The sequence below is a fragment of the Rhea americana genome, unplaced genomic scaffold, assembly GCF_003343005.1.
Source record: "Rhea americana isolate MKP2758 unplaced genomic scaffold, rheAme1 scaffold_66, whole genome shotgun sequence".
NCBI lineage: Eukaryota > Metazoa > Chordata > Aves > Rheiformes > Rheidae > Rhea > Rhea americana.
In genome coordinates this window covers 1971808-1987939 of record NW_028186823.1, presented here as the reverse complement: position 1 = coordinate 1987939, position 16132 = coordinate 1971808, and the positions used below count along the sequence as shown (strand labels likewise).

At 37.7% G+C, this 16132-nt stretch overlaps 1 protein-coding gene across 1 annotated transcript; it reads left to right on the top strand.

Moving 5' to 3' along the window:
• The first annotated feature begins 320 nt into the window (after window positions 1–320).
• On the top strand, window positions 321–10653 carry SULT1C4 (sulfotransferase family 1C member 4). The gene is made up of 8 exons (XM_085320776.1): window positions 321–338; window positions 4951–5128; window positions 6821–6958; window positions 8268–8365; window positions 8657–8783; window positions 9897–9991; window positions 10207–10387; window positions 10541–10653. Exons 2-8 carry the CDS (start codon window positions 4957–4959, stop codon window positions 10651–10653), a joined length of 924 nt encoding a protein of 307 aa, XP_085176902.1. The 5' UTR covers window positions 321–338; window positions 4951–4956.
• The last annotated feature ends 5479 nt before the right edge of the window (window positions 10654–16132 follow it).

Genomic DNA, 16132 nt, shown 5'->3' with positions numbered 1-16132 from the left:
TGTTCTGCATGTTCTTCTGTTTCTTCAGAGTATGCATATTTCTGAATGGAAAACATAAGTGAGTACCTCAGGATTTCAAGATCTTTCAAATATAATATTAAAATGATTTTGTTAATATCTTTTGTCCAGTAGAGGGAGACGAGAGTTTTAGATAAATGTAAAATAAACACTAAGCATAACAAGGAAAAAATATTTTTAAAAGCTCAAATATATCAGCTGTAGATTTTAATATAGATTTTAATTTTTAATATATAGTTCCCTAGAGCATATAGGCAGCTAGATACAGACCAAATCTGAAGAAAATTAGACTTAAAATCATATTTGTAGTACTGGATATCGTTGCAAGACTCATAGCCTTCATCTCGCTGCTAGTCTGATCTGGTATGACTAACAACAGAAAACACTCTTTTTCTAACACATTTTGAAAGTTCTGCTGTGATTCTTGATTAAACCTAAAATGCAACAAGGCTTAAATCCAACATAAAAATTAAAACAGTTATCTACAGTGAAAATGTTCTATTAATGATTTTAAAGAAATAAAAGATTCAGATAGTAATTGGAAGCACAGATTATATCCTAAATAATCTTTTTCTTTTTTTTTTTTTTGTTGTTTTTTTTTTTTTTTTTGATCTAAAAAGGCCTAAAAATGATATATTTAGTAGGAGTCAAAGAAGAGATTCTAAATATCCCTTCTTGAAGAATCACAAAACATAACATAGACCTGGCTCCAGAGCCTGGAGGGCTAACAAAATAAATCTGTCTTTACTCATCTACTTTCTTCTAGTTTTGACTCCAGTGTGGTGGTGTGGTATCTTTGCTTAACTTCCCTCAGATGTTCTGGTCAGTAACATCTGAATGTCTCTGCTCATATTAGTAGTCATATTAACGTCAAGAACAGCACGGTGTGGGCATGGAAAGTCATGAAGCATAGCAGCAACATGTATTAATGGGGTCTTGACTCAAAAAACTATTTAAGGGCCTCCAGGCTGCACACTTCTGCTTTTCATTTCACATCAAGGCAAAGCTAGAAGAAACAATAATAAATCTATGCCACCGTATAAAAGCTTGGAAGTAAGTAGTGCAAACGTGCCATTATCCCTGAAGCAGCTCTGGCAACACTGTGCCAAGGGGAGGCTGAACCGTCAGAGTGAGCAAAGGGGGAGGCAGTTCAGCCAAGCACTAAGTACTCTGAAGCGCCACAAAACAAGGCTAGTTATCTTCTAAGGTAGTATTCCTGAAGCTCTCTGTGGCTGTTAAAAACTGGAAAGACAATTTTACACGGAACTAGATGAGAGACTCACAGACAGTTATCACCAGGTGACTTGCTGGCTAACCACATGTAGATTTAAGGAATGGAGATGAGGACAAATGTAAGATAAAAGCATCTCTATTCCTCCTTCGTCCTTCCTTTGCTGATTAGATACAGATTTTATGAACCTAATGCTAACCACCCCAACCTCACTCACAATGCTGAACATCAAGAATGCTTCCAAGGGCAGGTAAGCCCTATTCCYGATTCACAGTCACTTGTATCCATGCTGTGAGTTATCCAACAGTATCTTCCCGTGACCGTCTCCATTAAATGGCTAGGTAAAGATCTAAGTATGTTCACRCARGCTAAAATAAAATAAAATAAAACTAGTGCACTTTGCATGGGGAAGCATGAGGAAGCTCTTTGCAGGCAATGTCTGGTGTCTTCTCAGATTTGCCCACAGTCCTGACCCAGAAACCTAGACCATGGGCCAACCAGTTCACCCCCCACATCCCCTTTTCACAGCGGGAGAAATCCATCACCTATTGCCTACTTTGGAAGTAGTTTTAGAGCTGCAGGTGGAGTTTTCTGACCTTGCTCCAGGATACCTGACACAGCAGGCTGTTCACAGGCTACTCAGATTCACAGCTGCAATAGGGGAGAACCAGATGATAGGCAGCTCCTGAGTTTTTCTTTGTTCAAACAGGCTAGCTGGTTTACTTTGAGGATTAGTGCATTATCAAGATGGTTGTGTAACTGAAAGGGGTGTGAGTACCCTTTCCCACTAGACTCTGAACTTTCAGGTGAAGGTAGGTGTGAGAAGGACAAAGGAAATCAGCATCAGCTTCCACAGGGAGGAAAATTACAGCTCCTCTGATCACAGAACCTGAGAATAATGGTCACGGTAAAGTATCATGGAAAACAGAAAGAGAAATGTGACACCTTAACCTTATATTCTCTGTTTGTTCTATGTTACTTGTTAGTTCTGGTATTGTCAACCTTCAGGCTAAAAATCTTKTCTCAAAGCCAGAAAAAATGTTGTTGCCTTAAAGCCAATCAAGTGGTCACTTCAGTTTCTTTGTTTTCTAATTTTTTGGAAACTTTTCCTGAAATTGTACAGTGAATGCTACCTATTCTCTGCTTCCCACAGCTCTTCAAAGGGGACCTTCTAACTCTATGTTATTAATTGCATGAAAAAAAAAATCATTCTATCCCTCTCTCTCCCCTTCTCTCTGACAATTCCACTTTTTTTCCTACATGTTGTGTTTTCTGTGTACAGAGTATCCTGCAATCACCTTCTCTCTTCGTCTCTTCATTCATTTATAGAGACATACATAGCTCAGTACTTTGCTACATGCTCCTCATTTCCCACTTGTGCCCTAAAATAGAGGGTGACCCTTTGTAAGCTAGATACCTAAACTCCAACCGCAGTCAGCRAAGAACTAAGCCAACAGCTAACAGACTCAGCAGAACACGCCATCTCACACTTGGGAAGCTGAATTGCTCTTTGGACCCCAATGGCCATGCTGACTAGCCCCCCTATTAGGGTAGGATTAGTGCAAGGATGGCCACATCTTCATTTGGTTATGATGTATGAATTTTTCTTTTTTAAAAAAATGGAGATGACAAAAAGCCATTTTACATACAAATGCTCCAGGCCATCCAAAGTRTGACCAAACAGGACCTTGAGGACTCACAGCACTTGCGTGCCTTTAATGGAAGACAGAAGCAATGCCTGTTAGCTATTTTTTCAAAATAATTTTCCTTCATGAACACAGTCAATTCAAGACTATTTGAGTTCAGCTGAACTGAGCTACTTTTTGCCCAAGAAGAACATTTCCAATGCATACAAACATTTCAAGATGACTGTAGAGACTGGGAACTAGATGCTAAAATATCACCAATACTCTGTTGGTTACCAATGTTAGTATGCTGTTTGCAGCTAGTCTGGGGCACATCAGTATCTCTCCCAGTATAGATTTAAAGATAGGAAGGGACTTAAAACTTCGTAAAGAAACACTGCTTCAACATTCAGTGACCCCAAACCCTGTAATGCCATGCTAGTTAAGAAGTGAACCTGCCTAGATAGTGCTTTAAAACCAAAATTGCTAACCTCAGTGATGAAACAGACCTTTAGACGTCTATCAGGTAAGCTGTGTGCAGTACATGGTGAAAATGGAATAAGATTTATTTTACTTCATKCAGTCCCATTGACGTTTGGTGTTAACAAACAACGAACTATTCTAGCAATTCAGATTAAATATTAGGAAGAAGATCAATTATTCTAATTATTCTAAATTTTCAGCCTTGGTTTACGAACACCTTTTTAATCCTGTGAATGAATACTACTTAGAATTCTCATCTAAACTATGATTCCTTACCTATAACAACATTAAACATCTGCCAGTAACTGCAGCAAGATTATTTTAAACTTGTCTGTATCATTGTCAGTAAATTTGTTCAGCTACTGGGTGCTGCTATACCTCCTTCTTCGCTCTCCTCACATTCATAGGAGGAATAGAAACTCCACCCACATTTTCATCCTGCTTCTGCCTGAAGATCAAAGTCAATGCACAGTTATCAATACATCCAAGGACTGAAGACATTCAAGCATGAAAAAATTCTCCGGCTAGTTCCTTCCCCCCCCCCCCTTTTTTTTTTAATTTCACAGGTCAGTGCCCAGCCATCAACCTGATTTCTTGATCTGTTCGACAGAATCTATACAAAAACAGGTATAAGTAGACAAGGAAACAAAAGGAAATATTTGTGGCAATGCTTGCTGTTGAGATTGAAGTGTTTCTTCTTTCTTTTCTGACTCATATTCATAACTGAGATGATTTCTGTACCCTCCTGCCCTTAACCAGAATTTTCCTCTGATTACATTCTGAGGCTCTGAAGGTTACGGCTAACAGCTTCTGACTTACTTGGGAGAACTCCAGAAATGAATAACTAGTTATTGTAAAACTGTATGATAGGCTGTAGACCTAACTGGATCGATTTAAATTACTAAAGTCTAACAACCTTTGTTTAATGTTCTATCTCGTTCAGGTTATTTATCAGCATCAAACTTCAGTGTACAGCAAAGAATTCTGAAAGYAGAAAGTTCTAGGAACAAAATACAGAAGAGCCCTGCAAATACTTTTGTGAGTATCAGTTTGTAGCAGACATGCTATTTCTAATTATTCTGTTGCTGGTGATGGTTAACATAGGTAGGCCCCAGGTGTGTCAGCAAAACTTTATGTTGATTTTCTTTAAGCAAGAGGGGTTGAGTCTTTATGCTGACTTCAGTGGGAACTGTCATACTCTSTCCTCTCTCCTCAAAACTCCAAACTACTTTTTCTTGCCTTTCAAAGACAACCAACTTCTAGTCAGTATCTTACAGTAAATAGATTTGCTAAAATGTTCAACATGGAAATATGGTATTTTTTTCTCTTTTGGAATCTGAGAAAATGGAGTGATTTTTAGAGCTGCTGAGAAACAAGAGCAAAAATATGCCAAGAATTTCTGAAAATTAAATTGTGCTCTAAGGAGTCGATATAGATATAGATACAGATATGTCTAATCATAGGCAAATAAATTAGAAGAATCAGAAGATATGGACTTCAGTCAATAAAAGAGACCCTAAGAATTAAAGAGTAAATTTAGATTTCTTTACAGAACAAACACGTTCATTTCCAATCCTTTCCTTYTTCAAGCAGTACACAATGGCCTTGGATAAAATGGAAGATCTGAGTCTACAAGAGATAGTGAGCAGCACTGAGACAAATGAAATGGAAGGTGTTACCTTAACAAAAATAATATGCAGCATATGGGACCAAGTTTGGAACTTCAGAGCCCGACCTGATGATCTGCTCATTGCAACCTATGCAAAAGCAGGTTTGTGTGTGTAGGAAACAGAAGAGAATTGTTTGGGATATTACTTACTATTGGAATTTAAAATTAAGGTTTTCTATTGTGACTGAGATGTGTTCCATCCCAAAGCAGACTTAACATTTTAAAGAGGTGAAGCTCTGACAGCTGTAACTGTAACTTCTGATTACTTTAAGGGAAATGAAATAACAATAATCCATTACTATCAAAGTTCAAATGATCAAAGCCTGATTACATAGACTTGTTGTTTTCTTTCATTTAGATTATGTGCAGATATATTAATGACAACACTAGAACTTTTCAATCAATAAGTAATGATTTAACAACACTTAGTTAAAATCATTGTTTACTAAGTAAATAATAGAACCTGGCTGAACTATTAATTTTACTATGATTTGGTTAATGACTTGGTATAAATCAGTAGTGATTCTGGGAATGTCTTATGAATAAGAAATTAGCTCACTTAATAATGGCAGCCAATAAACTACCCACCATCAATCTACAGTCTACCTAACTCATATTTGTATTTAATTGGAGACTGGCCACTTAATGCATGTATTACCATTTCTCCTCTTGACCAGCCCCATTATACTTATTACAAAAAAATCCCATTGAATAACAAATATCCAATATTAATTCTGGATGAACAAAAGCATGTACAGTTTAGGGGCTTCAAGAGCAAGTTCAGGAACATTTGATGATCACAAGAAGTTAATGACTGGAGTTCACAAGATTTTTTAAGTTTTTGTTCAGCAAAAAAAAAAGATGATTGTTATACAAATTGATTATTTTCATAGGAAAAGTAAATTTTGCTGAAAGCTTTTAGTTTATGTCAGGTATACTGAAAGCAAAAGATGTTATTTTGATCAGCCTGGATTAAAATACCTCAGCCTTCGAACTGAAAAGAAATAAACAGCTCGGAGTCAATTTGACATTACATTGCCACTTCCAAAACTGCATAGCGCAAGCACCTTGTTAAGGGTACAGTTTCATGCCCACATTGTTGTGCATATTATCCCCTAGCCTGTCCTCTAGTTGATCTGCTATAGTACCTCAGGGGAAGCGTGGTTAAGCTCGTGATCACAGCCATAAGGGAAAAGAGGCACATGAGAGACAAAATTCTGTAACCCTTACAAGATACTGCAAAAGCTCAGGCAGAYGAAGTTTGATGTTATACTGACCTTCATGAAAGCATTTCAGACGAGAACATAGGAAATACTGCAACCTTTTTGTATTTCTAAACTGTTTGAAACTTTTAATTCACTCAAAAGTTCAGATATTTCATTTTTTTTCATTCAAATTCAGGATAAAAACAAGCATCGAAATAGCTGAATTTTTGAGAGGTATAAAAATAAGGAGGAGGGAATTTCACTCTTGCAAACAACACAACCTCCAAATAACAGTGAGTTTATGCCAGACCTTTTTTCAACACTGGAGTGTGCATGAGGATATTTCTATCAACATGAAAAAAGTTGTCCCAAACTGGAGTCCCTGAAACTTTGCTTTGGAAATTACCTCTCTATTTCTAATAAAGCATTTCCCCACCACCACCACTATCATCTCTTTCCACTTTGTCCATCACCTTCTGTGCTGTCCCTTCCTCCTTTAGTGTGGAATCTATCTTTTCGGTTTCCAGTCCTCTGACAGATTGACTCTCAGCTTTTCCTAAGGGAAAAATAMAAACACTAACATTTTCAGGTACCACGTGGACCCAGGAAATAGTGGATATGATTCAAAACAATGGAGATATGCAGAAGTGTAGACGTGCCAGTACTTACAAACGGCATCCTTTCCTTGAGTGGTGTATCCCAAAGTCTTCGATTCAGAGTTACTCAGGTAAATATCATAGCGATAAGATTGTGTTTTGGACAAAATGAAACAACACAGTCTACCCAGACAGTATCCACTGCTCATGACACAGGTCTCCTACAAGAGCTCTGATTTGCTTTGTCACTGTACGGTGCACTGTCAGGCATCAGKGCTCAGTTTGGTTGCCTTAACATAAATATCTAGTGTTATCCAAGCCTAGGCAAGGCTGGCAGATAAGACACAGGCCCTATGAAGACCATGTCAAGCTGGGGTGGYATCTGAAAGCCATGTGTGATACTTCACAGTACCTGACACAGCAGCAGATAAAATAGCAAAATGCAGGCAATTAAATCTCACTCTGAGATTACATGTTATATGGAGCAGAAGCCTGTCTTGGATGTATTCCCAGAAAGTGATTGCTATTTTCAGTAGWTTTACTACTGTTTTTAATAAATTCTGTTAAATTCTAGAGTCTAGTCATCTAAACATGATATCAGGCATTCAGGCATCCAGCAACCCTGACTGTTCTGCAAAGAGATCTTCCTGCAATACCCTTCCCTCCAGCAAAGAACTCCCACTGCACACTAATCTTTAAACCAGACTCTCTCCACATTTAAAGCTAAGTTTTTCTGACTCTACAGTAGGAGTGTTAATTTTTCTCTTCTAAGTCAGACTGTGTGGACATATACAAGACAAAAGAATGCCTCTCTCTGATAGGGGCAACAAAAAAAAATGGGGAAAAATGGATGGGGAAAAAAAGAAATAACACATATCTACATATCCCCACATATTCCCGTGGATTTGTTTATATCCAAAACTATTCAAAATCCACTGTGTAAAGACTCTGAACTTCATCCTTTCCCCTCCTGGTCTGTCTTCCTTCATACAACATTCAGAAAATCTGGTCACCCAGCATATTCTTTTTGTATCCTAGAAAGAAACAACAGTCTCTTACCTGCAAAGAAAATGGAGACCACCAAATGTCATGAAAGAAAAAGACTGATTGATTATATATAACTGGGTATTTATAACTGTCCCTTGGGATGCAGTTAAGGGGGCTAGGCGCAAACCCAGGGAGTCAAGAAGAATAAAGTGTTCCCCTTTTCCTCCTTGAAAACATAGGTAAAAATTTCTCTAGAAGTGCTGAAGTTGCTTCTGGATTCTTATGTAATGCTGTGTATGTGTTGCACTGCCACATAGTTTATAGCAGGTGAAGGTGAATTGTAAGGTGAACTGCTAAAAAGTCACAGTCAAAAATCCACATTATGAGAATAGCAAAAAAAGTACTAATGTAGTTCAGATAACAGGTCATTCATTCCAATKAAACATTCCACAGGCCTGGAATTAGCTGAAGCTATGCCTTCTCCACGAACACTAAAAACTCATCTCCCTGTGCAGCTGGTACCCCCCTCCTTCTGGAAACAAAACTGTAAGGTAAGGTTGAGAGGTAGGACTCAATTCTACTCTACTTGGAGAAAAAGTGAGATAAAACAAGACTGAAAATGGTTTCCAGAATCCCTGTGAAACCAAGAGTTCTCCCTAGCAATATTCCCTTTAATGTACAATGTGTGCATGAAACTAAACAAGTCATAACTAAGTTATCATAAATCTCTTCAGTCTTTATCACTCAGGCCCAAGAGAAAACTCCAGGATATGCTTAACATCTATATAGATATGAGGAATTTCATATTTCATATTTCTCTCTTTTTTCTAAATCCAATAAAGATAATCTACATGGCAAGAAATGCCAAAGACAACCTGGTGTCATACTACCATTTCCACAGAATGAATAAAATAATGCCTGATCCAGGAACCTGGGAGGAATTTGTGGAGAAATTCATGTCCGGAAAAGGTGATGAACTGTAATAATTTGTATAAGAGATTTTGTTCATTTTAAAAATATATGATGTTGATCTATTTATTTCAGCTACAGTTTGAAATCCAGTGCTGACAGAGTAATGGAAGGATATCTACTGAAAATGTTTCAGGAGTAATTTGTCTTCATTTGAGGGGTTTTATTAGTACCTAAAAGATGGATACACTCCTTACGTCCCCATTACGAAAAATATGCTACTCTTTATTCTATCATCACATCCAATTTTCAGGTTTCATCTCTTCTTTCTTTGAGGATAAACAAAACCTGCTTGGAAGCCAGTGGGGAAGGAACAGTGGTTTGATGGCTGCACTCTAGCCTGATATACAAGAAACTAAGATTTAATTCTGTGAAGTGTGAATTTGAGTTAAGAGAGTCTTTTCACCTAAATTTAGCTGTCTAAAAAATTAGACATCGAGACAAAGCCTATTATCTAGCTAGAGAAAGACATCTCCAGAAGTTGATTCTTCCTTTCCTAAAAGAAATGCCTATATTCAAGAAAGAAAAACCTACTCACATGGATGAGAGTCTGCAATTTTTGTCAGTAAAGCTTTTGTAGATGCTTAATGTTTTGCCACCATATAGGCCTAGAGACACCACTACCTTGACCAGCATTGACAGTCTCATATCTAAGGGAGACTTTGGGTACTATGTTTGACCAGCTATGACTGGGATACTTCTTGGAAAGAAACAGGCACTTCTGATTGCATACTAGATATTTAAACTAGGTAGAATCATAGAATAATGCAAGTTGGAAGGGAAATTTAGTCTTTTTCTGGTCCAGYTGATCAGATAAATCACCCTCTAGAAATGTCTGTTTCTCTCCATTGGTTGTAAATGCAGCCTAGGCATTTCATTTGATGTATCTCCATTTGTTGCCATCAAAGTCAGACATGAATCCTGTTCTGAACATCCATATGCCTGTGCCAACGTGAATGCTATGTACAGGACAAAGCACAGTAGTCATGGCCACAGTGATTCAAAACCAGCTGGGAAGTGCTCAGACACCAGTTATCAGCGAAACACAGTTTCCAGGCATCTTTAAGACAAACTGAGCATTTAAAGTTGTTGACAATGTTCTTTCTTTTTCAGTGCTCTGGGGGTCCTGGTATGATCATGTAAAAGGATGGTGGAAGGCAAAAGACAAGCACCGTATTCTCTACCTATTCTATGAAGATATGAAGGAGGTAAAAGGATGAACATTATAGAACTCTGTTCAAAACCTGGAAAGCCAGTAGCTACTACATACACTCAGTAGTTTTCTATTATAATGCCTGCTGTATCAGTAAGWCTTCAAATAATCAGATCTTTTCATCCTGACAACAATTATACCTTGAACATTACGTTTGATTTCTTTGCTTTTCCTGGCTCCRTATCTTATCTCACTTTGTTGTCTCCACAGAATCCAAAGCGTGAAATTCAAAAGATTCTGAAGTTTCTGGAGAAGGATGTAGAAAATGAGGTTCTAAGCCAGATAGTCCATCACACTACGTTTGAGACAATGAAGGAAAACCCCATGGCAAACTACACTAAAGATTTTGAGGGAATAATGGATCACTCCATTTCCCCTTTCATGAGAAAAGGTGCTGAGGTTTATTATTTCGCATCAGCTCTGCCTTCTTGGTAGTCTGTTTGTTTTGAAATAATCAAGTACAACTATTTAGTGAGTTATGGTTAAAGGGCTTCAAAAAGTACCAGCAAATTGATCTTTTTAATTTTGCTTTGCTGTTTTGTAGGGGCTGTTGGGGACTGGAAGAATTATTTCACTGTGGCACAGAACGAGAAGTTTGATGAAGATTATAAGAAGAAAATGGCTGATACCTCTCTTGTTTTTCGCACGGAACTCTGAGCATTAGCAATGGGAACTGTTCTTTGTGATCTATCAGCCTTTTCCTTTTTATACATTTTGCTTTTCCTCCACAAAATATCTGTGTTCCCAAAATCCCAACAGCTTTCTTTCACATACCACTGATTTTCCATTAGCATACAATTGCCCAAATTATATGGAGGCTTAGACTGGTCTCCCTGAATAAAATAATCCCCTCTCTGGGTACTTCTCAATCATCTCTCCTCATGGTAACTTTCAGTATTAACAAAAATATTTCAGAAATGCCTTGAACTTTTGTCACTGTAATATTGTAGTTTGTATTGTTGGCATTTTCTAATTAACCTCTAACAGAAATTAAAGACCAATAGGAAAAAAGGTGTTAAAGGAGTGAAAAGGATGCTGTCAACATTGTATCTTATTCTCATGCTATACAAACCAATAAATAATCAATAAATACCACTAAAACAATTGTAAAGATGGTAAAGTATAAACAAAGCACCAGAAGTACACAAAATAGAATCATTTTCTTTTTTTTTTTTCTTGTTTTAGCTAGACATCATAAATGCCATTGAGATGAAAGCAGCATTTTCAAAAATACTAAATACCCATTATGTCCAYCAATAAAGCATTACTAAAGTTTCCTACAGGCATTTAGTTACAATCTAGATGTGGAGGTCATAGTTCCTACTGCAGTTAGACAAGAAGCTCTCTTCACTGTTGCCCTTTGAAATGGATAGCATAATCCCCCACTACTGTTTGGAAATTCTGAAGGTTGGTGTGAAGGAGGACAAGGGCCAGTGTTGCATATTCTCACTCCCTCTTCTTCACCTTTTTATAAGTTTTCTTCAGATGCATCATGCTGTTACCTCCTCCTTTTCTTCTTTCTTCCCGTTGACCAAATATACACAGCTCCCAATGAGGACTTTCAGTTGCAACTTTAGCATTAGCAGCAGTGCTATGGCCATTCTTAAAGCTRCAGGAAATGAAATAAAACAATTTATAGCCCACTTAATTATAGACAACTGTTTATCAATTTTGTTTTCAAAGGGCTGCCATTGAGCTTGTCACAAAAAAAACCCTCAAAGAGCTTCTATTTCACTGAATATACTTGCTGAATGTCAGAGGGAAAATAATAGAGACAGGAGCTTCTGCAGGAGAATGCTATCTTAGTCTTCATAGTCAGCTTAACACAAAAAAAAAAGGTTTGCCAGGAGTGTTTTTCCTTTGGCCAGTAGAGGGYTTCACAGATCTAGTAATAGAAGCCATTGCTGACATGCACAGTCCATTTCCAGCTAGAGTTTTAATCCAAATATCTAAATTGAACACAGTTTTTTAAAGGGCACCAATATCTTGCATCAAGTTTGGAAACAATCAAAGGGGAAGGCTTGCTGTTAAAAGTAGAAGCTATGTTGTTAGTTCCTGGGCCATTATGTGTTCCCCAGAAGCCCAGGAAACACTAAAACTGGAACCAGTTATTTACTACTCTGGTGTAAACATGAGTATTTGAATGGCTTTGAGTCAACAGAGTAGGTTTCAGTAAACTGAGTACCTGAGAAAAAAATTCTAGCWGGGGTGCTGCCATTCCACAAGACAAGGCTACAACATCAGCCTGGGGAACACTCTGTTACTTCTCTGGTTTTGCTTATGATTAACTTATTTTGCTGTTTTTCTATCAGCAGTAGGAGGAAAAGGCGTTGTCTGTCCTCTGGCATATTTCCACTCTTCTGGGTCACTCAACAAACCTACGTAAATTAGCTCAGTTTGTCAGTCTAATCCAGCAGTGTCGTAAGAGCCACCAGAATACAGAAAACATGCTGAACTCAGTAGTTAGGCGATGTTTTATGAGCTGTGCTGTACAGAAGGTCACACACCTGACCTGTTTGCCCCTCCTTAGAAACCTCTGGATCTATCAAAAGTGCAAAAGTGCTGTGGGTGGCTGCAGTCCCATCCGAGTGAGAGCCATATGGGAGGCACCATATAATAAGGGGCTTGTGTCACACTGGCTAAGCCAATTGCTCTGCCCTCCTTAGGCAAATCGTCACCTTCACCCACCTGGAATTCAGCTGCTCTGAACAACTGATAGAGACTAACACAGGTCAGGTAGTGAGGTCCCGGAAAAMAGGCGTAAAAAAACACTAGATATGTGGTTATATACAAACAAGATTTTCTTTATCTTAGTGATCTTATCCTTATATATATTCAAACACAGAAATGTTAACCTTTATGACAAAACACAGCTGGCAGGGGACAGAAAAGGAGGATGTTTCTGTTTTTATGCTTTGWGGAGCCAGCATAGCTAAGAGATCAAGCTGTGGATTGAGTCATAATTTGTAATACGATATTAACTGCACCAGTGTAAACCTTCAGGGAACAACTGAGTGTGCCAGTGCTTCAAGAGATCCATTTGTTACCAGTGAGAATGACTGGATCTGGAGCTACTGGCAAAGTTGGGGTAAAGGATTAATAGGCTTTATGCATCTCCAGTGTGGCCTGGAGACTAGTGTGCTTTGGTGCCTAGTTACGACAGCACGCCAATAAACAGAGATGTGTGTATGCTTCTGGGAGGATGACTGGAGGGTGCCTACATCTAGAKTTATTTAACTTAGATATCTTTATGTTTGTTATCTGTTATGTACAGGGGAACTTTAAATGATGTGTGATACAGAGATTATTTTCTAATACCAACAAAAATTGTCGAGAARTCTAATTTATATTTGACATAAGATACTTTAAATCAATGAGCATCTCCAGAAGGAGATTGCACTTAACTAAATTATTTCTAGTCAATTTAAACTATCGCCAAGTTTCCTGYGCAAACAAGAGCTTCTGTATTTACTATGATAGAACTCTACAGAGCTCTAGTTAGAGATGCACTGAACATACTCTGATGCATTRCTTTCACCCACTTACCTAGAGGCATGATTTTACTAATTTGCTTACACATGTGCAACTTCCTTTATGTCAGTTTAAAATGGCCTTTTATCAGCTTAGCTGATGCACACACACACACACCCCACACCCAGCAGCTTCTTTAATGCTGCTTCTCTCTCTCTTCCTTTATAAGAAAGTATGTCTGTAGGGTTTTGATAGCTCAGAAACCTTTTTATTCACCTCTAACAAGTGTTTGAGAATCAGTATTTAATACACATTAACTATTCACACGTGCCTGTTTTATAGCTGTGCAATAACAATTACCAAAACAAATCCTCTCAATGCAGTGGAGGAAGATTCTTGCTTTGATATGGCCTTTTAACAGAACTACTGATAAGTAAGACTTAATTCTAGGATAATCGCAATCTTCCTTTAGCTTTACTCTCTCTAGGAACCAGAAGAGGCATTTTACTACCACATGGAGYGCAACCTCTTATGAAGCTGACTAGAAGAAGCATCAAGTTTTTAAAAAATTAAAGAAAGTGGCAAASAGGGCTATTCTGTCTTTTTACCTAGTATTCCAAGACATAAGAAACACTGTTTTACRTTCCATTAATTTTATCTTAGATGATCTGCTTCATGCCTGGATTGAAAGTTATTATTTACCCAGACAGAAAATAGATGACAGACTAAAAGTAGGGGTTTTTTTCTATTCATCCTAACATGCATATGAAACATATGATTTTTATAATGATTTGACTTATGTCAACATGTTCAGAAAAAAACTTATCTTTACAACAAGGTTAATTATTAATTTGGGACTAATCCAGAGGTATATTGCTATATTTTAAGCCTGGATATGAAGTTTCCATTTTCCTTGTTGCTGAGTGATGCAAAACTTGTTCCAATGTGGTCTGTAGGTGAGGCTAGAGGCACACCAAGAAAGTATAGCACTTTATACTGACAGGATGCAACGAAACTGCRCTGCCAGATCTAAATCCATGGGCTTTGGCTACATAACAAGGTGACTTGTTCAAGCTTTGCCTGTCCTCCAAACCAAGCACAAGCTTAGGGAGTGTGTGGGTGGACCAGGAATGTTGTCATGTGGCAGCACTGATGGTTAATGTCGGAGAGGCAAATTAGCCATGGTTCATCTTCTGGAAGGGCTTCAGCATCACCTGCTGCAAGGGCAGTTGGTATTTATATGCAGTGTGAGCTCAGCCTACATTTAGGTGGAGTGTGAAGGCTCACAGCTGAATTATGGGCATCTACCATATGGTCACAGAGAGCTTACGTCAAAGTCAAGTGACTATGGCTCCTGCTCCTGGTAGGGGCAGTATAGATTCAGGTAGAGTCTCAGGCTATGCCCTTAAAAATGAAGGTAAATGGAATTTAGAAAACTTATTAAAATTGAGCCTCTTCATTCATAGTAATCTGTTTGTTGCACTGATAACCCACACTGGTGTATATTTGCTACCGTTCCTGCATACTGGATTTAAAAGTGCTTTTGTGTTAGCTAACAATGGAACAGTCTTTAAAAGCCAGACCCAACCCTAAGTGCTCAAACAAAATGTTTGCTTCCTTATCTCAGTTTAAACTTAAYCTTTGAATATGCTTGGTGGGCTCTGCAGATTAGTAGTAGAAGAGTGAACTTCTTAACTCTGTGTCCTGTTGCAATTGAAGGCCAGAATTAAAGACTGTATATACAATTTCTTCTTTAATATATAACCAAYCCTTCACAAACAAAGCAGTAGAGAGATAAATACAGTGTACAGTGTAAAGGTAATTTTACCCCTGCATCTTACTTACTCATACAAACATTCACATCAGCACCCTCTGCTCCCCTTTGCGTCCCTTAAATTTTTCACTATACCTACAGTCTGTTTAGTTTCACTATAGGAAATACCCCAATGAACCCCAGCCAACAAAATGGCTATAGGCACCCAAGAATTTAAGGTTCATTGCCATGGAGAAGAGAGAATATTTTGTTTCCAAAYAGAGAGTCAGTAAGAATAATTAAAATGATGTAAATCCATACTTTGCCTTACTTTACTTCTGCTTACAGAAAAGCCATAAAAGCTGCTCAAAACAAAGATACAGACAAAAGAGTTTATTATCCTCTGAAGCTATTGGAAAGTCAGATTCTACAGTTGCAATTGTTTAAAGTATGAGCTCTGTAAGCTGAAAACATTCACTGGTTGCAAAATTATAGCAATTTTCTCATTYCATACCATTCAAAAAATTCCTGCAGGTCTAATAATTGCAGCAGAACAAATCAAATCAAATCAAATGCAGAACAAGCATTTGCACACCACCTAAGTGGAATGAACAATCTCAGTCCTGTGGAACTTGACCTTTTAATGAAAGTAGAATTTAAAGTTTGCTATGCTCTGCCCCATTGCAACTCATGAATGTCTTGGCAATCTTGGTTTACTTAAAAAATGCTTTTTAAAAACATGACTAATTGCCTTTTACAAAGATAACAAAATTATAGAATACATGGAACATATAAATTATTCTTCTTTTTCTCATTTATCTTGTCCCAAATTAGCTCCATGCAATATATATCATCTTCCCAGCTCCTTCTGGATGGATAAGACATATTATTCATAATCTGCTTAAGAAAATT